Consider the following 22,042-nt stretch of genomic DNA (forward strand, 5'->3'; position numbering starts at 1 on the left):
TTTAGAAGGAAGCAAACACTTCTACATTGACCATTGGTGTATTACCAGTGTCAGAAAATAATACAAATATTCCAAACATTTTTCTCGATTTCTTATTCCGATCCCATAAATGGAGATGCTGTTTTATGCTTAATAGAGGATGTTATGAAGCACACGTTTTCCACAATGGACCACACAGGTGCACAGTGCATTGCCTGGATGTAATAAATGCATGAGTATATCCCTGGAAACCCATTATCACACTTACAAGTTATCACAGCATTTCTTAGACTCTAGCTTGTCATTGTGTCCCTGGGGTACATGGGCCAAGACTAAAGTGCTCTGCTTTTGGCCAATTTGCAGCCTTTGGCTTATCAGCATTTTTTTTCTTTTTTTTTATATTTTACAATTTCAACAATAAAAGGATGCATCAGACCTAATAGTATGTTTTTAGAGATCTTTTAAAATTACTCAACCTTTTATGCATTTTGTTGCAATATTTCTTCCAATAGTTTTTAAGTTTACAAACTCTGAAGTCTAGTATTTGAGAAGTGACTTCTCAGATTTATGTGATTTGTCAGTGGCTGAGATCTTAAGGTTCCTATAAATGCTCAGTGATCTGTTTCCCAGTTTTAGTGAAAATAAATCAGCAGTATTTATCTTTTTGATGTTTACAAGGTGGTATCACATGGCCAGAATCCACTCTTCTGTTTAGAAGAGATGGGAATCAGGTAGATAGTGTTACTATGAAAAGACAAAACAAACACAAGATGGTATTTATCCCTAAGAACCTGATGAGAGTGAAAGCCCAGGAAGGCAACACTTCCACTGAGTGGTTTAGCTAAATGAGACAGAAAAGGCAATGCTGTTCCATCTCCAACCTAAGTAGTAGACTGCACTAATTTGCTCACCTAATGATCCTGGAGGAATTATCATTGGTAATGATGAACCAGATAGTTCATTTACAAATTATCTTAATATCTGTAACATTTTAATTATTCTAGGAGAATATTCGGATGCTGTGTGCATGTAAAAGTAGACATAGGTCACTTTCACTTGCAAAGTTCTGTTAGGATGCTTAATGTCCTTTTTCTTGGCAGTGCTGGGGTCTGAACTCAGGGCCTCACATTTGCTAGGTACCGCTTGAGCCACTCCACGAGCCCTGCTTAATGTCCTTTGAATATTTGTGCAGTATCAGAAGGCAGCTGTGTATGTTAAACATGCAATATTTAACGTACAATAGGTTAATGCCACAGGCACTGCAGCAAGACTGGCTAAATGCTCACCATGGGCAAGTTACCTAACACTCCTAAAAGATGAAGCCAAGGCATAACAGACCCTTCCTCCTAATATGCGTATGTGTGTTAAGTGAAATAATTCAAAGTAAAAATCTTAACACACCTAGAAAGGTGCTCATGTTAGCTATGATTTTATGAAATATATGCTATCTATGAAGTCCTAAAAAATAAAGCCATGATTTAATTTAATACAATGACCAGGTCCTTGGCAACGTCTCAACCTTAAAACAGCCCAGCAGACCACATGCCTGCAAACGTACACGCCATGAATTGGAGAGCTCACTTCTGGGTGAACCAGCCCCATGTTCTGGCACAGTTCCCTGTGTTCACTTTCTTGTGGGCAAGAAAGTCATTGTTCAGTGTAAATTACACAAAACGGTGAGCTGTTCTCATGAGGATTGCTAGAGTCTTTGCCTTTTCTGGTAATGGTGGGGAAATGTTTTCATGGGAATAGCTGGCAAGAGTCAAAGTGGCTGCCTGCCAAGCTTTCGTGTGAGCAGTGGAACAAAGCTTGTTAATGCTTGTCCCGTGGTGAGCTGTGCATTGTATCCACAGTTTCAGAAAGACCAGAAGAGTCCACAGCAGTGCAGCTGCAAGCTCCTTTGGAGGTTGAGTCAAATGTACCCACTTTTCTAAAGACCCCACACCAGCCTTTATTTCAGTTCTGACTCCCTACCTTGTGGAACTTCCCCTTAACAGCTGGCCTGCTAAGCCCTGAATCAGGCCCAGAATTAAGTTGAGAAGGCTAGATATCGGGACTGGGGGTGAGGGGACAGGTCCTCCAAAGGCCAACCCTGGAGATGTCTCAAGTCAATGGACCCTGCTCTTCAACATCGTGAATGACTTGTTCATCTTCACAGCACTCTTATCCTTCCTGCCCCTCCCACTCATTTGTATTAAAAACAAATGAATGGAGGAATTTTACAATCCTCATCCTGAAACCATTATAATAATAAAAAATGATGTAAAGTGGCTTTTTACCAGAAAGTGGTTTAAATTTAACTGAAAGTATTTACAAATCCAGACAATGAAACCACATTAATTTAGTTTTTAGTTATTTTGAAAAGGGACATTTAAAACCAGTTTGTTTAAAAGGTCTAAAGGTATACTTACTATCTGAAAACTTCAAGAATATACTTAACCCTGCATATTTCTACAAGCTTTTAAAAATTATGTAACAAATGATAATTTCTATTTGCAGTAACAGTTAAGTACACATATTAATATTTAGTAGAAGTATATTCTGGTAATGTTCACTTTTTCTACCTCACATACTTGATTTATTATATTTGTATGAAATCTTAGTGCATAGTGATTTACTCTTTTCACTTTCTCTTTTCCTTGTCGTCCTTATCTAACCTCTAAATTTAAACTATCACTACTGGATATGCAACTTAAAGATCTCACACTGCAGCTTTATGCAGTTTCATACTTATACTGGTCCATTCTCCAGTTCCACCTGCAAGGCCTATGTGAAGTTCAAATTTAGCATGTTGATCAGAATTTCTCATCCTCTTCCATCTTCTTTTCCCTACTCTGATTCCTCTTGTAAAGTGCCTATCATAGGATCATTCTTTGAACCTTCCATGCCCAGACATTTTGGGTAAATTTTTTACTTAATTAATTACTAGGCTTTGAACTCAGGGTCTCACAGCTGCTAGGCAAGCACTGAACCACTTGAGCCAAGTCCCCAGTCCTTGGATACACATTTTAAAAATTCCTCTCTTCCCTTTAAGGCCTGGTCATGTCAGGTTTTTCTTAGCAATGGGTCTTCTCTTTTCTAGTCTCATTTCCTTCTACCCTATACTTCCAGCTCCTTTTTGGGTTCCAATTTCTGTGTACTTCCATTGCTAGCTGATTAATAATCTTGAAACCTTGCTTTGTTATTTCTCTCTCTAGTTCAAACACTTTCAGGTGCTCTCTATCAAATAAATTCAGACCTCCCTACTCATGCAAGGCATCCATGAGACTACAGCCCATGAGTTCTACTTTCTTTTGTTTAGTCAGTCTTTAAAGTGTTTTTTCATATACACCATATTATTTGGTTTTCACACAAATGCTGGAAGGTAAGGCATTTGGTGATGGGAAGCTCATGCTTCCAGTGAAGAAAACACACTGGAGAGGAAAAGTGGACTGGTTAAGAAGACAGGTTGATGGTCCAGAATCATTAACTAGAATATAACAAAAGTATACCTCCAGCCCAGGACCTGGACACCTCCAAAGAAATGGGTAGGAAAACTTTCACATAGGAGGCATCCTGCTCTTACTGGATTGTCCACTGCTCCAAAGACCTTTCCTTCCTCCATGATTTCACTCATGCAGTCTTAGAATAATTGGCCTTATTCTTCATTCATCTAAAGCCTTTTCATCTCTGAAAGGTTTCATCTGTTCGCCTTCTGACTCAGAATGATTCATAACTTGCTTTTAATCATATGCTGTGCTGCCTTCATAGTCTTCCTTTTCACTGTTTCAACTTATTAAAATAAATTATTCTCGTTTAACCTTTCATGTACTTAATTTTTTTCTCTTCCAAGTCAATTTATTTAATTTATTTTTTTGGCACTACTGAGTGTTGAACTCAGGGCCTTGTTGCTAGGCAGCCACTCGAGGCACACTGCAGCCCTTTTTGCCTTGGTTATGTTTGAGATAGGGTGTGGCTTTATGCCTGGGCTGGCCTGCACTGCAATCCTTCCATTTGTGCTTTCCCAAGTAGCTGGAATGACAGGCACATGCCACTGCACCCAGCCATTGGTTGAGATGGGGTTTCTTGAACTTTTTACCAGGGCTAGCCTTGAACCTTGATCTCCCCATCTCAGCCTCCTGAATAGCTAGGTTTTACAGACATGTGCCACTGCACCTAGCCCCGGAGTCAATTTTAAGTCTCGACAGATTCTGGCCTATGCCGTAAGTGTCTCTGCAGTCCCCACGTCATACTTAGTAACTGCATAACAAGTACTTGCTGCATGTGTGTGCTATTTAGATTTTTCTAAATGGCAAGACATTTCATTTATACTGTTTTATTTTTGTTTTCCAAGGGTGTAGTATCTATATCACTATATCTACCCTTCTTCCCAAAAGAAAAAAACTGCTTTAATTTCTACTAGTCACCATGTGTTCTGTAGAGCAGGAATGCACCAAATATTCTTTGGCTTTCACTGAGTCCTTGGCACCATGAATAATATGACTGTATTATTGGTGCAATACATAAATATTCTGAGTGGTTAGAAAATCACTTTTTCCATTTCTTGATTTTTAATTTTATTCTAACTCAGGCATACTCAGCATAGAATAAAAGTTTGTTTGGTCAAATTGTTGTTTTAATTGCATCTGTGCATTCCTTACAACCTCTGGCTGACCTTCCTTAACTTGAGCTTATTCATGCTAATGTCAAAAATTGTATTTAAGATGAGAAAGAATGGTGAGTAGGTCTTTCAGCTTTTCACAAATGAATAAAATTTCCACCCATGCACCATCCCAGGATGTATTTTTCTTGCACTAGGAATAATTTCTTCTCTAAGGTACTCCTGCTGTTGAGAAAGCTTTTCTGATGTAAGATTTGAATGGCTGTGAATTGAGTTACATTTACCATAGACTCTCTATATTGCCTTTTACATGTTCCTGCTTCCATCTGGCATGGTAATTTTTCTAGGGTGGTCGAGAAAGAGAGCTAATTTAGCGGAAACTCCTGCGGGTTGCCATACAAAGGCAGAGAATGATTAGCTTGAATGTTCTTTAATCAGCTTCTGAAGACTGACAGCAAAGATTAGTGAAATATTCTTAGCACCGACTTAATATTCTTCTTAAGGAACCAATATTGTAGTATTAAATTTTGGCTTTACTGAAATATGGAGCTCCAAAGACATTGATGGAGGATGCTTAGGATGTCTGCATATTCTTAATGTTGGAGATGTTGCTGATGTGTAACACACTATTCTCTTCCAAACAATGAAGATTTTAGCTGTTTCTTAATGATGCAACAGATTTTATCAAGGTGTATTTCTATACTTCTAGAGCACCCATCCTACTCTCTTACAGTTTACGAGTTGGCACAGAGAGATCCTTTGGCCCCAGTGGAAATTTTCAGACATATACAAGGAAGAGAGTCTCCAGTAGCACATGTGTGGTCCTCCTTCACTCTGCAGGCCTATAAATGCCATTTTATAACTCCATGGAGGGATAAGCTAGCTTTGGAGAATCTACTTGCTTTTTATAATTCAGATTGTTATAAAGTTACAAGGGCTTTATCTCTTTTCAGTTAGGAAATGGTCGGTTTATTGATTCCTCACTGGAGTATGCTCATTACCACAAAAATAGGCATAATGATCAGGGTGAAACATCTGGAAGTCACGAAGGACACCTCGTCTAGATTGTACAACATTTTTGCTTACTTCCATAATTTTTAGTGGGTGAAAAAGTGATTGTACTTAGAAGCAACATCTCCCCCTTGACCAATTTGGACTATTATTTATTTATTATTACTATTTTTTGTTGGTATTGGAGTTTGAACTCAGGTCCTTGTGCTCACTAGGCAGGTGCACTACCACTTGAGCCACATCCCCAGCTCTTTTTTGCTGTAGTCATTTTTTCAGGTGAGGTCTCACCTTTTGCCAGGGGTAGGCATCAGACCACAATCCTCCTACCTGTGGCCTCCGGAGGAGTTGGGATTATAGGTGTGGATCTCTGCACCTGCCACAGGCTGTTCTTTTGTAGACTCAATGCAATTTTCTTGTTTAGTTGTATTATTAGGTATTGTTTATATTTAAGCCCCTTGATGAGATTCAGAATTCATTATAGTTTAGTGGTGAAGCATGTAAAATCTGAGTTAAATAGACCTAAATTTTGAACATATACCCACTACTTTACAGCTGTGTAACCTTAAGCAATTTTTCTAAGCCTCTGAAAGTCTTACTTCTCTGTCTTTCAAGTGGAGAAGATACCTATACTTCTCTTGTAGTTTTGAGGTTAACTGGATTATTCATAGAAAATATTTCATACATAGTAAGTGCTCAAAAGTCACAGCTGTATGATTTTATTTGTATCATTACATATTATGTTAGCTTTATGACACTGACAAAATACCTAGGATTATCAACTTAAAAGAGAAAAGGTTTATTTTGGCTCACAATTTTGAAGGTTTCAGTCCATGGTCATTGGCTTATTGCTTTTGAGCCTGTGTTGAGGCATCATGGTGGGAACATGTGGTGGAGGAAGCTGCTCACCTTATGGCAGCCAGGAAGCAAACAGAGAGAGGAAAGGGATGGGCTTCTCAATATCCCCCTTAAGGATAATTCTCAATATCCCCCTTAAGGATAATCCAGTTACCTAACATCCTCCCATAAGGCCCTATCACTTCCCAACAGCCCCACAGACTGGTGACCAAGCCTTTAATACATGAGTCTTTGGTCAAGTGAGAGCACATATGAATGAAAACTGACTCCCCATTGAACTTGGCACCCTTTCTTCTCTCTGTGATGAACTGGTGACACTCTGCATGGAGTGTGCTTTATCACCAGCAATACTTTTTGTACATGGTAGGCAAAACATCACACTAAGATGTCAAGTTTTAAAATGAAAAAAAAAAAAGGTAAAATTAATAGTACCTCTATTTTAAACTCACAGAAACTGGACTCTTCAAAATAGCATACCCTTAAGGAACTCATCATTTTGTCCCTAAACCAATTCTACTCCTATTCACCATCGCAGTGAAATGTACCACTCCCAATCCAATTGCCCTAGCTAGAAACCAAGGCATCAGCCTTTAGTCTTTTCTGTCCTTCATCCCTTCCTGGGTGCAATCTCTTGATTGCCTGCTCGTCTCTGCATCTCCCTACAGTCACCCCCGTTAATCTGTCACCTGTGCTTTCCCATGGTCCCCTAATCGCTTCAATCCTTTCTTTACATTGTAGCCAGAACAGTGATATTTCTAAAATGCAAATCTAATTTTGTTATTCTACTTAAAACTTATTAGTAGTTCCCTATTCCTATTTCAAGAATACAATACAACTCCTCTATACAGGAAGTGGGCCTTATAAGATTGTCATCTTGCCCATCTTACTGAAACCCTCTTTGTTATCCACTCACTTGAACTCTAGAGTTTTGCTCTTTTCAAGCTGCTATCATTTCCATGGATGCATCCCATCCATTCAGCCTGTGCACTTGTGACTCTCTTGTCCTAGGAACATACTTTCCTTCTTTCACTGGACTACCCTGATATTGTTTTCAAAATCTAGTAGGAAGTCCTTCTGTGAGAAGAAGAGCACTGTCACATTTGTCTTATGTCTGTTTGTTCACTTACCTGTGAATCCTCAAAGTACCAAAGGCCCATGAGTTAAGAGGATGTAGTTGTTTTTTTTTTTCTTTTAGTTACTTTCACTTAAAAAAAAATTGGTTGTGACGGGTAGGAGTATATTGTAGCATTTACAAAAGTTCTTACAGTGCATTAAATATATCATACTTGAATTCACTCCCTGGCTGCTCTCTTCATCCCCTCTCCTCCCATTCCTGGAACAGTTTCAAAAGGTATCATTTTTGCATTTACATACATGTGTATACATTATTTGCACCATAATTATCCTCCTACCTCTTTCCCCACCACCTCCCCCCCTCCACCAGTGCTACCCCCCAGAACCTGTTAAGCCCTCCAATTTTGTAGAAGAAAGAACATACAAGATAAAAAGATAAAAAGAGAAATGACATTTTTGCTAGTTTGAGATAAAGATAGCTACAAAGGGAGTTTTGTTGTGTTGTTTCCGTGCACATATGTACTACAGCCCAAATTGGTTCATCTCTATCAGACCTCTTCATTACTCCCTAGTCCCTTTCCCATGGTGGCCCCAAACCAGATTAAGATTACTATATTCATTCCTGTATGGCGAACACACCAACCACATTCGAGGTTTTGGCTTCCTTCCTTTGCCCTATCCCTTTTGTGCATGGCCTCCCTTTAGTGTGACCCATGTTCCATAACATTGCTGCATTTGTTTTCAATTGATAATCTGCATATGAGGGAGAACATGTGGCTTTGGCCTTCTGAGCCTGGCTAACTTCACTTAAGATGATGTTCTCTAGTTCCATCCATTTACCTGAGAATGACAAAATTTCATTCTACTTTGTGGCTGAGTAAAATTCCATTGTGTATAAATAACACATTTTCTTAATCCATTCATCAGTAGTGGGGCATCTTGGCTGCTTCCACAGCTTGGCTATTGTATGTAGTTGTCTTGATGCTGTTACCACAGCACTTAACCATGTGCAGGTGTGGTGATGCTCAAGTCACATTTCACTTTTTTTTTTTTTTTTCTGGTGCTGGGAATTGAACTCAAGGTCTCACTTGAGCCATGCCCCTAGTCCTTTTCGCTTTAGTATATTTTTCAGATAGGGTTTCATGCTTTTTTTCAGGGCTGAGATCCTCCCATGTTTGCCTCCGGAATAACTGGGATCACAGACAGGCATATACCATCACAGCAGCTTGTTGTTTTTTAAATTAGAACATATTACTTGTACAAAGGAATCTGTGATATTTTCATGCATGCATATAATGTAATTTGATTAAATTCAACCTATTACTCATTCTTATCTCCCCATTTTTAAAATAAATTTTAGTGGGTTTCATTATTTTATTTTCATACATGCATATGAAGTTTTTTTTTTTTTTTTAAGACATGAGGTTTTTTTTTTTTTTTTTTAAAGATAAGGTCTTGCTAACTTTTGCCTGGGGCTAGCCTTGAACTGTGATCCTCTTATCTCTGCCTCGCAAGTAGCTGGGTCAATTCACATTTTTTGAAAGAAGTGAATGTTAGAGTCTCAAAACTGTTGAATAAATGAATAGTTGCTACACTACAATGTGACATTATTCAGAGATTCTGTCTCATAATTTGCTCCAACTAGAAAATCTTTAAAAGTAACATTTCTTTCCCCAATGTTAAATTTGTGCTGTACAATAAGTTAAAATTTTTTCATTGTGAATTTTTTTCTAAATGAAGAACTCCATTGTATTTTCTCATACTTAATCACATATTTTTCTGGTATACTTTAACCTACCTTTGGTCCTCTCCATTTTTCAGGACCTTCAACTTTCAATGAAAGCTGAAGATAAAAGAAATAAAGATCTCACACCAAAGTGTCTCACACAAATACAGAAAGATTCACTGCTTTTAGTAGCAAATGCGTAATTCAGAGTCATTTTAAAACACTGAACAAGGGAAAGACAATCTTGTTTCCATATTTTCCCTTATATTACTTATTCAAGTATATGGTAGAGGTATTGAGGTGACTTCCAACAGGCAAGCAAAAAGGACAACCTACAAAATGACACAAGCTAGCATTTGTTACATTAGGTTGTCTAGTAGGTAAGACATAGGAAGGAAAAATGATATTATTTGGCAGAACTGCACCCACTTATTTGAAGCTAGTTTCAAACATTGAAAGTCAGGCAGGTAGTGAGGTAGAGAAAATCCAGAAGAAGAAAATGCAGTGTTTTTGGCTTCCTGTGCTTTTTGTACTTTAGCATTTATTCCTCTTGTTTTCTTCTTGTACTATTTTCCCCCAGTTTTAAGAATAATAGGGAAGGGAAGAAAAAGGTGAATAGTCAAGATAACATTTGATTAGTCAAGAGACAAATTTAAACACCAAATTCACATGTCGCAAGTCAGTTGCTTGTCTCACATGATCCTTCACCAATCCTGTCCCGGAGTCTTTTTAACTTAGAAACTAAAACCTCAAATTGGTCAACAGAGGGTCTTTTTAGATGCTTCCTATTAAAAAAAACACATATATTTGTAAGTGTGCTGTGAGGAAGTACTAAGAATGCTTTCTTCATAGGTTGCAAATTTAATTTGTTACCTCTCCCCTTTATTTTATCTCAGTCATTAGAGATCCCTGGTGACGAATGAGAATGGAGCTGTGTGAGTCAAGGGACAATGTTTCTCAGTGTCAAGTGTTGCTGTCTTTATTTACGTGGGAACTTAGCTTACAGTGGAACTTTACTGTGACCACTGACCCGCTGATGCTTAAATTCTATGTGAAGAAAGCATTGTGGAAACACAGTAAACTTAGAATAATTAAAATAAAATTTCAAATAATCTATTTTGTGTTTAATGAAAGAGAAACGAGGGTTTGCTCAGTAATTAAGTCACTGTTCTAAAGAAGGTTAAGTCCAGAAGTTAAAGCTCAATTTATCTTACAAAAAATAAACAAAAAAGAAGTTTGGATGACCTATCTAGTCCTGGTACTTCTGAAATGAGAACTATCAGTCCACATGGCAATCTAGTATTATAAAAGAGTAGTCCATAAGCTCAACTACAGGGAATAGGTTTGTAAAAATGTCACTTTTGCTCAATACAGACTTTTCTAATGAATTACAATGACAATATTATGAAAACTTTCCCAACACAAATGCTACGAATATAACAAACACTCTTTTCAATGTGGGTTTTATGCTAAACAAAGGGATACTCTCAAGAAGGTGGAATGAAACCTTGTACAGTTTTATAATAAAGGAATAAATAAAAGAAATAAAAACCAGAGTACTAAGTAAACAAGTTAATATTGGGACTGCCCTGAGTGAGCTGCATTTGACTGCCCATGTACAGACAGGCGATATATAGTGGGAATTTGAAAGAGAAATCCCAGGTACAAATAAAAAATCATATAGAAGTTGTGAGAATTAGAATACAAATCCATTCTCTACTGACCCCTAACAGAGTTTATTGTTACTTCTGAGACTCTGGATGGGGACAACTTTTTCAATTGTATTTTGGATTCTAATTAATACTATCTATCTGGGAGTGAAAATCCTCATATAACAAGATAATTAACATAGAAATTGGTCCTTTGAGTATAAATGTAAGACCAGCCTGAGGGTTTAGTTGTACATGTTTCCTACATAAAAAGTCCCATTGAAAATGAGCTCATAACCCCAAATTTTTATATTCAAGGAAATATACCATGATAAAGAGACAGCTGAAGCAATTTGGAGGAGATTTGGGTTTTTTAAGATCTTCAGTGATTTGATGATGAAATTGCACAATAAATATTATAAAATAAGTATTCCAAATTGCTAAATGCATAAAAGGAAAAATTATATAAAGAAAATAAGAATGATAGAAAGAAAAACAACAGTAGAAAAAAACTTCACAACCTCACACGGAACTTCTCCAAATGAAAGTATGATTATTGAAACAAATAACCTCAATGGGTAGGTTAAGTAGCAAACTAGACACTGCAAAAAAGAGAACAACCTGAAAGATAGATCTGAGTGAAGAACAGAAATTAATGTAGACAGTCATGGTGGTACATGCAGGAGGATTGAGAATTCAAGGCCAGCCTTGGCTATATGGCAAGATCATAAGTCAAAAAACAAAAACAAAACAAAACAATAACCAAAACAACAGAAAAATAAAAAAATGAAAGTAATAGAAATTACCTAAAGAAAAACTAGAGCCAAAATAACTTAAAGAAAAAAGCCTAATAAAATGTGCAAACTTGTGCTCAGGAAGTTGAGGAAAGCTGCAAGTCCAAGGCCAGCAATGGTACATTGCAAGACCTTGTTTCAAACAAATAAAGTATGTGTGTATTTATATATGGAAAGACAGATGAAACAGAATAGGAAAAAAAAGAGAAAGAGAATGGAGAATTTCCTTAAGAAAATTATCTTCTTAAAACTAATTTAAAAGAAAAAGAAAATTTAAATACTGTCACAAAAAAAGTGACAGTATATACACATCTAGCTAAATATATGGATATATTTATAGTTTTATAAAGCCCATAAAACTGAATCATCTCAGTTTTATTTAAAGTTTCCATAAGGAAAACACAAGATATTATCCTTATTCATTTAATGAGGCTATTATAAATTTGATTCTAAAACCAAACAAATAATGAACTTAGAGCCCTATTTCACTTATAGTTGCAAAAACATTAAATAAAATACTGATAAATTTAATCTACTAACATATGCAAAATATATCATGTATGTAAAGATGGTTTAGTGCTACTAAATATAAAAGTGTATTTCATTATACAGTGAAGAGAAAAGACTATATGATAATTTCAATAGGTATAGAATTTTTTTTGATAAAATTTAATGCTTATTTCTGATAAAAGTCTTGTGAAGCCGGATATTTCCTGAACTGGCAAAATGTTCCTAGACTCCAGTAGAATTTATCATTCTAAATGGTGAGCCATTTAATATATTTCCTTTCAAATCAGAAAAAATACAAAGATGCCTGCTCTAGTACTTCCAATCAACATCATATTAAAGGCCCTACAAGGAATAATAAAATAAGAGAAAGACATAATATTGAAAACTGTCCAGGAAAAAAAGACAAACAGAGGAGTGAATAAAAAGAAATGATTGAATTCAAAGTGCAGGTTCTAAGTCAATATTATTAACTCTATAAAGGAGTAACATCATATATATATATGATATATATATCATATATATGATATATATAGATAGATACCTATCTATCTATATCTATATCTATCTATTATCTATAATCATCTCTGATTTCTCAAGTATTAGGAGGTCTCCTGAGTATTATTCACTGAAATACTAGAAATCCTCATTCAGCCACTGGGACAAACTCTGAAGTACTTCAGCCAAAAGGGTTCTATGGGTAAATAGCATAAATAAGGTAAAGCAGACAGATTGCCACAAAATGATTTCTTATTTTGAATGCTAAGCTGGATAACTGTAACTTTAACCTCAGGGTGGAGAAGATGAAGCCCATGGGGAGCTTGCGCCATCTGCTGTGTTACCTGGTCCAAGGAAAAATTCCTTCTGGTAGGACAAAGTAATCTTATAGTTGAGTTTTCAAAGATTTGAAAATAAAGCACTTAAAGATCTGTAAACTGGGTTTATTTTACTAATGGTATTTCAAACAACCATCAAGAAAGGGAATAACCACTCAAGTGGGCAACTGGATGTGACAGAACTGGCCATACATAGAAAAGACTCTACTGGGCTTCCTTTGTCTGTTTTATTCCTTCCTCACTCCCTTGGATATGACATGCTTTCACTTTGTTCCTTAATTTCCTATAGCATCTTTTCCTCACTCCTTAGCTGTGATTTGCTTTCATGAAATTGATTCTCTCTTTGCTTCTTTTGTTTTTCCTCCCCCACTTTGTCCTTCAACTGGACTGGTCATTGTATTTTAGGAAAAAGAATTGCAATATTTGTTGAATAACATTAATACATATTGCTCTTAATTAGGAAATGACTTTACAGGTTTCTCAATCATTACATCAGCAGAGAAGATAAAGCAACATTTTTTGTTCTTTTGTCTTATGCTTTATTGGCTTTTGATTGGGGAAATGGAATGTACCTATCTTTGATGATGGTAAAGTTTACTGTTGGGGATAGTTCAGGTTATATACTGAGGAACAGTATGAGTTTAGGAAATATTAGATTTGTGGAAATGGGAACCAAGGTTTGGATGGCAAGAGATACAAGACTGTGGGATCTGTAAGGAGTTTATTACAATCAACATGTGAAAGGAAAGGGTCTGCCTGAATTAGAATAGGGGTGTCTGCAGTGGAAGAGAAAGGACAGATGGGAGAAAACAGAGAAGAGTACCTGGTGTTTCTGAGCTATTGAGTAAGGTTGGGTGATGAAGAAGGATAATGATTATTGCTGAGTACTTTTCTGAGAAACTGCTGGTTCAATGTTCACATAATACTTGCAGCCTCAGACTCAAAACCCATGAAAGCAAAAGTCACCAACTCTGTGTATGTTCCAGGGTGTACAACTTGAGCTTCAGCTACCCCACTCATAGCGCTACTTGCTCTGTCTATGCCAAGGAACAATAAAGCTCAGATGAAGCATTGATAATAATAAAATATGTTGCAAATTCTATGTAGTAGTAAGTGGCACCTCCACCTTATCACCACTAAGGAGATGCTTTTAGGGCAGAGTGATGGCATGGAATGGTCATGCATTTGGGGCCCTGATGCCATGTCACCGTGTACCAATCTCCCTTGTGAGTTCAAGTCAATCACTTCATCTCTCTAAATCTGTCTTGTCATCTGTAAAATAGGTATAAAGACATGACTCTTTCTGTATATTGGGTGGTATATATGTGGAATGATAACAATCTTTACAGAAGAGGTTTTTGTCCAAAATATAGAGAAAATATTTTTTTCTTAAAACAATCTGGGCTATAGTAGGTGTTAATTAGACTTCCTATTTTTTTTTTAATTTTTAGGTGTTCCTCTTGAAGTATCTAATTTTTATTATTTACTTATTTATTTTTGGTGATACTGAGGTTTTATTTCAGGGTCTTATACTTGGCAGGCAGGTGCTCTACTACTTGAGCCATACCACAACCTAGACTTCCTATTTTTAAGTTAAACCTAGATTTATCTATGCCAATATAGATACACCAATAGATGATAAGCCTTTAGTGTGAACTCTTAGATCTATTTTGGATGACACTGAAAGTACTGGCACTCTCTCACTAAGATTGATTTAACTTAAAATAAAATTCCTGCACTTTAATATAGAATACAACTTCTTTTTATTAAACTAGAATACTAAAGCAATATTTGAAAATAGTAGAATACCTTCTGCATTATCTAAGTATAAGGTAGAATCAAGACTCTTTTCTATTCTGTCTTGATGAAATCATTCCTAATTTTATCATCAGTGTTTTTAAACTTTCTCTGTAAAAAAATCAAACAAGTAGGCATTATTACATATTTTGCAGGATTGTGGGGAATAAAGCATAACAAGGTACAAAGGACCCAGGGCTATGCCTGGTACTGGGCATAAACTCACAAGACACCTGACTACCTTCATCTCTCTCACTCCTCTTCATACCTTAAGTATCAAAGAACTTTCCTGGTAGATTAGTAGATTATTTTCAATTTCCTGACTTTTAAGATTATTTGAGCTTAAAGTCTTTTGAGACTCTGGCTTCCTTCCCAACAGAAAGACTCATCCTTCCTCTTTCATCCATCATGAGGAAAATGTTAAGGGGGGAAGAAAAACAGTGCAACATGGGGGAAAGAGGGATTCCTTTCTCTATGCATACTGCTCTTGCTTGCACCAGAAGATTATTTACAACCTTTTATTTATTCTCTCTTTCCTCATAATAAATTACAGACTGATTCTTGAATTTGGGAAGACTAAGACCCCTTTTCTTTTGAAGGCATTGCTACATGGTAATTTGGTTTCCCTAGAAAAGAGTGGTCTAATATATCTACTTCTCTTCATTGGACTGAGAACGAGCTGTTGGATTTAACTTTCCATACATTTATTACCTTTCCAGTTACTCATTTAACAGCCTTGTCTGAGGTGTTTCTTTGAAAAATACAGGTTAAAATTACAAAATATGAGCTTTTAAAAGCAAAGTCAAATGGAAGAGAAATAAATTAGGTTTATTAAAATCACCTCAATTCTTCACCATAAAGATTTAAAAGTGTAATTTCCTAGTGGTAAATAGCATTGTGAAAGAAATTACACAGGAACAAATGCACATAGGTATGGCTTTTGCCCTTCGGACACATTAAATCAAGAAGGAAGAATTAACTGAGGCAGCCAAGTGTGAACCTTAATCACATTATAAAATCAAGTGTGAAGTAAATGTTAACGTTATGATTCTGTTCGATTCTCATTTTTTTCTCTGTCTAGAAAGCTGTGTGTGCTGTCAGTAAGTGAAGAATTTCGAGGTAAATTAGTACGTACCATCATCTTTGTCAGGAAGGATTGTAACCTGAGCCCGTGGGAACTCTGATCCGAGTCTCCCACCCATGGGCATGCTCAGAAGGACATGGAAGGTCTCCTCCTCTTCATACAAGGAGTCATCAATAACGACCACACGACACATTTGCTCCCGCTCGTCTTTGTCAAAGCGGACAACACTGCTGTGGTCCTCGGGCCTGGATATGTAATCAGAGTAAGACAACACGGAGGTCGGCACAGTTCCGGTTGCTGTTCCTGAGGGTAGAGAAAGTCCAGAAGGTTTTTATTTTCACCTGCTGCATTGCCATGGTCCTCACTATATATGAACATTCCAGAAATTGTATTAGCAGCCATGTTCTATTCTAGTGTCATGATTCAATTTCAGAATGAACTCAAACCTATGGGGAACATTAAACTTTCCAGTGTTTAAACACAGTGTTTCCTGTCAATGGACTTTTAGATCACACAGTATTACAAAATAACAGCTTTTACATTCAGATGTTGATTATGTATCGGCCAAGGGCCAAGTGCATGCTTGCTTCATTAATCCTCTCAACCTTCCATTAGGTTTTACACATTTGGCAACTGAGGTGTGCAGAAGTTAAGCTACTTGCTCTGGGAACACAGATCTCAAGGCTAATCCTGAAGTCTGTTCTTAATTACTATTCTGTCCTGGCTTTCAATTCACATACATATTAATGAAAACTTTAATGAAGATCTACTCAGGCATCAATGAAATATGTGACTATTTCTTCTCCATTCTTGGCAAATCTACTGTTTTCCTAGTGAATTAGTGACTATTAGGTATGAATCTTATTTTTTTTTTTTACATAAGCCCACCTTTTCTAGGATTCTTACCCATGAGCAAAACAAATATTTTGAAATTTGTTTGCAATGAGTTTCAAAGTAGTTTTTAAATTTTAAATATGCTCTTATGATTTTTAAAACTTCAGAACATTGTTTAAGCGGCCTTGAGCATGCTCAGCAAGGGCTACACCCCCAGCCCTTGATTTTTTGAGACAAGTCTTGCTATGAAACACAAACTGGTCTGGAACTTCATCCTCCTGCCTCAGACTCTGGAATTTTGGGATTACAGGTGTGCACTACCACTCCCAGCTCTTTTATTTTTCCTGTTTTAAAACAATAATCCTCTTTTCTTTGAAAGACTTGGGTGGGCTTCAGTTCCATGCAATTTGAAAAGCTTCAGGTAAGGAAAGGAAACAGAAATGTTTGTGGTGAGCAGAAGCAGATTCCTTCCACACTCTCTTGGATTAGTCCTCAGAGGTGCAGTATTGGAGAAAATGGCTGAATTAATGGAATTTTTTTGTATCTTTGAAAAACCTCATAATAAAGTATGCCTCATGGCAAAATGTCACGGCACTAACATGTTAGAGGCTTATTTCTATTTGGGGGACTATTTTAGTTTTTTTGCAAATACCTTGCTGTGTGTAGCAGATCACCATCAACTCCTGGCTGACGTCCCCGCTCCTTCTGATGGGAATGAACAGCTCCCCCACGTCTTCTTCGATGGAGTATTCAGACTGGGGAATGAACACCATAGACTCTAAGGAGAAAACACAAGTACAGCCACTGCAATATTAGTCTGAGCTGCTTATCTAGGAAACAATCCTCTGCAAATTAAAGTTGCTCTAGTGATTTGATTTTTTTCCCCTTCGCATATTCTTTTAGAATAGCACAGTGGGAGGAGAAGGAGGGAGGAAAGGGGAAAAGAAGTAGGTATGAAGTGAGCATGTTCTGGGCCAGCGAATTTTAAAAACTACACAGAAAATCCAATGTGGCTTTTCTCACCAGTTGTTGCTTTATATTTCAGTTCCCCGGTGCTACTGACACAGTGCTTTTAAATCCAACTTTGTTCTCTGAACACAGATTAACACTTTCCCCTAGAGTGGAACATCCTGAGGGGTAGAAAGACCTTGGAATCCCTTTTGTACTAATACTTTACAGGTGGGGACCTCAGGCTCTCACAGTTGAACTTAGTTGTCGAGGACAATCACCGGTGGTGTTAGGATTAGAACTCAGATCTTGTGATGTCTATTGTTATTCTTTTCACTCAGAGCTGTCTGCACCCCCAACTATAGGCCAGTGTGCCTGCTGGGATCCAACTCCCTCTCTATGCTTGGGTCCCTCAAGCATAGAGGTGGAGATGGCCAAGGCACTTACTAGCCCTGGGTATTCTACTATATCTGGGAATCTCTAGAGTCTTTCCCTCATCTTTGTAAAATAGTCATGAGATTAAATTCTTTTAAAATTTCTCATTCTGAGTATGTCATTTGTTTCCTCCTGGCACTCTGACTGACACATTCATTTTTAAAATGTTGTAATGTAAGTATAAGATTGTTTAACTAACTCCTGATCAATCAAACATTGATGGAGTGTTTGCAACTTGCCAAGCACAGTAGTTGGCATAGTGGATATGGAAGTAACCAACGTATCTGGCCTCATGCCTGAGGGGTGGGAAGGATTGCCGAAATAAACACATGTGAAGGTACATATTATATTCAGGGTGTCATGATATGAAGAAGGTAATGTGTGCAAGGGGTGACAGGGAGGCTGGGACTGGGCATGTGGGGATGGAGGGTCTATATGTAGGAAAGTCACTGAAAGAATCTCTGACAGAGGTATATTTGAGCTGAGATTAAATGGTAGCAATGAAGTGCCCTTTGTGAATAACTTAGAGAATTATAGGCAAGATATGAAAATGGTCTTGGGTTAGGTTGTGTCAAGTATGTTCAAGGAAGGTCAATGTGGTCTGAGCAGATTGGAGAGGGAGAGGTTAAGACACGAGACTACAGAGGTGGTAGCAGGGTAGATGGTGGATGGATCTCAAGTAACCTTGAGGAATATTAGAAGGGCTTTGAATTTACTCTGACTAAGAAATGGAAATAAGCAAAGACCACCAGTGGGGTGAGAACAAGCAAATGTTATTTATTCAAAGATTACTATAGCAATGGAACTGACCACGTTCACTTGTGTTTTGACAGACTAAAAGGCAGTCAGAAAAGTGGGAACACTTCATAATGGGAAAGAGGGAGGTTAGGGCATGCCTTGACTGAAGGCTGTGGACTAGGAAAGCTGTAGCAAGCTGACTAGAAGTAGGGCATCCTATGGGGATTATTCAGGTGTGTATATCTGGGTCTTTCAGTTTTATTCAGAGTTGGAAGTAGGAACAAATATTATACAAGATGTCAGATCAAGTTCTGATCATCTTAGAATGATTTCTATAGGGTTGTGGTTTGGTTTCCTGATTGCTATAGGTTGTGGGTCAGAGCTGTATTTTAATGTTGTTTGATTTTTGTCTATTTGCACATTTAGTCTCTCTTTATGAATGGGGTGGAATAGTATTATGTGACATATTTTAAGAACATAAGTTTTGACTGCTGTAAGACAGACACTAAGTCCCAGGAGCTGAAGCAAACAGCCTGGTTATCAGTCTTTGCAACCATTCAGGCAAGACATTGTAGATGGCTAGAAGGTAGCAGTAGAGGTTGTATGATATTGTTGTGTACAGGATATATTACCAAAGAAGAACCAAAAGAGCTTTCTAATGGATCAGATGTGGTATGGGAGAGGAAATGAAGAATCCAGGATGACTCTAAGTTTTATTGACTAACTGGAAAGATAAAATTGCTGTTTATAAGGGTAAGGGAAGGCTGTAGGAGAATCAGATTGATGGAACCTGAGGTACATTTTGTATATTTTAAAATTTAGGTGTCTTTTAAATATCCAAGTTGAAATGTCCATGTAGTTTCTGGGTATACAATCCTGGATTTCAGTGGCGAGGTCCAGATGAGGAATATACACTTGGGAGTCCACTGGCAGTACTATGTAAAACTATGACTCAGAGGATAATGGCAGAGGGAGGGATTGCAGATAAAGAAGGAAACAAGTCCAGGGACTCACTTCAGGGCATTGAGAAGTCAGGGAGATAAAGGAACAAAGGAGACAGGGAAGGACTTCCAAGGATGGGGACAACCAAGGGAGTGTAAGTATAGGAAGCCAAGTGTAAAACATGTGTCAAGAAGGCAAGGACTGATTGTTTTAAATGCTGCTGACATGTCAGGTAAGGTGAGAGTTGAGATTTAGCCAAGAGAAGACATCAGAAGTTGGTTATCCTCACCAGCTCTGAGTCAGTGGAGTAGAGGAGGCAACCTGATGGAGTGGGTTCACAAGAGAGTGAGAGGGAGAAACCTCAGATGTAGATATAGGCATTGCTCTCAGAAGATTTGCTTGAAATGAGATCAAAGTGGCAGCTAGAAAAACATCTTTGCTGGTGTATTTTTAACATGAATTTTAGTAAGGCAAGAATTACAGCTACAATTAGGAAGTAAGACTTTATCAAATATAAAATTTCAACACAGGTATGATTCTGAATTTAATACAAAAACTACACAAAGTGCCATGGAATATTCAAGTCAAATAGTCAAATAGTTTTAGTGAATTTCTTTTCATTGACTTATGGGAATTTGCTCTGGTATCACTGATGTCTTTTAAGCCATGGACTCCATTACATTAGCATGAAATATTATGGAAAGCTTGATATCTTTCTTAAAGTTTGTTATGGACTGAATATTTGTGACCCTTCAAATTCATATATTGAAGCCCTAATCCCTGATGGAAATATATTTCAAGCAGCATGCCATAAATGGTGAGTGATACAATGGGGAGATGGCAAGAGGTAATGGTCTGTAAGCCAGAAAGAGGCCCCTCACTAAGAATCAAATCTATGATACCTCTGATCTTGACTCCTCACTGGTGGAGTCAGGATTAGAACTCACATCTTGTAATATTTACTATTATTCTTTTTACCCAGAGTGTTCCTGTATGATTTATGGTTAAAAATACAATGATGTACCATCAACACTTTCCAAAATAACAACCTCCTGAACAATGAGAAATGAGTGTTTATTGCTAAAGCTGGTATCTTGTACACCAGCTGGAGTTAACTAAGACAGGATTGACCACATACTATGCTGCTAATCTATACTAGCCAATTTTGTTTTCAAATAAGTGATTAAAAGAAATTGCACGTATAAGATTTTAACTGAATAAGGCACTCTGAGATTTAAATCTTGAGTGCCTGAGTTTTGGTTCCTCCTACACTCCTTGACCCACTCAGGTTTGATAAAACAAGCCAGTGCCAGAAGGTTTGAATTGTGAATAAAGAAGAAAGCTGGGTGTCCGGACCATGCCCTCAGCTCTGGAATTCATTCCAACAGTTGATCTGACAGAGGGTAAATAGGCCCAGTATCAAGTTCAGGTCTTCTGTTGACCTAACTTCTAACAGAAATGTATATTTTGTGGGAGAAACTAGAAAAGGGTATCAGAGAGACAAAGACTTCCCTGGTAGACTTTTCAGTTGACATTATTTTCCACCTTCACTTTATGTATATAATAGAAGTGTCTGTGCTAAGTGTCTGTGCTAACTTCCCCAAGCTCTTTATGTGCAAAATTACTAAAAATGCCATTCTTGTCTTAGTCTTAAAAACGATTAGCTAATATAAGCTCTTACTATTTGTTAAGTTCCATTCTAAACAGCTCACGTGAACCAGCTAGTTTTATCTTTGCAATAACCTTGAGGTAAGAACTATTATGACTGTCGTTTTACTTCTATGGACCCAAGGCACATGCAGGGTAAGTAACCTGCAAAAGGTCCAGTTGGTAGATACTGATGTTTAACTGGAACCCAATCTGTCTCAGAGCCTATGCTTATAACCACTGTGGCCACTCAGTGTTCTGCCTAAAGGAAGTACACTCAGGGTCACAGAAAACATCACTCACACCAGAGGAAATAAAAAGCTAAATGGAAAAAAAAGGATCTATCTATCTCTCTATCAATAAAGTACTGCTGAGGCAGAGAGAGCGGGGGGAAACAGAGGCAGGTAAAAGGAAGCTAGAAACAAGGGTTTGGAGGGTTTTTTAAAAAAAAGTCAGTATATTCACAGAGTTTTTATATATGTATATAATTGTATACATACAAAATTATTAAAGTATATAATATGTATAACATAAATAGCACATGTAGAGAGAAATATTTGTATATTATAAAATAAAGGTGTGTATG

The 22,042-nt window shown here is 37.2% G+C and overlaps 1 protein-coding gene across 1 annotated transcript in view; it reads right to left on the minus strand.

Moving 5' to 3' along the window:
• Frem2 (FRAS1 related extracellular matrix 2) overlaps nt 1–22,042 on the minus strand; it is a 160,410-nt gene that overhangs the window by 58,554 nt on the left and 79,814 nt on the right. The window contains exons 5-6 of the mRNA XM_020184528.2: nt 17,399–17,524; nt 15,964–16,215 (exon numbers count right to left, since the gene is read on the minus strand). Of these exons, the coding sequence (XP_020040117.2) occupies nt 15,964–16,215; nt 17,399–17,524 (378 nt within the window). The remainder of the gene's footprint in view (nt 1–15,963; nt 16,216–17,398; nt 17,525–22,042) is intronic.

The sequence above is a fragment of the Castor canadensis genome, chromosome 10 (assembly GCF_047511655.1).
Source record: "Castor canadensis chromosome 10, mCasCan1.hap1v2, whole genome shotgun sequence".
In the NCBI taxonomy this organism is placed as follows: domain Eukaryota; kingdom Metazoa; phylum Chordata; class Mammalia; order Rodentia; family Castoridae; genus Castor; species Castor canadensis.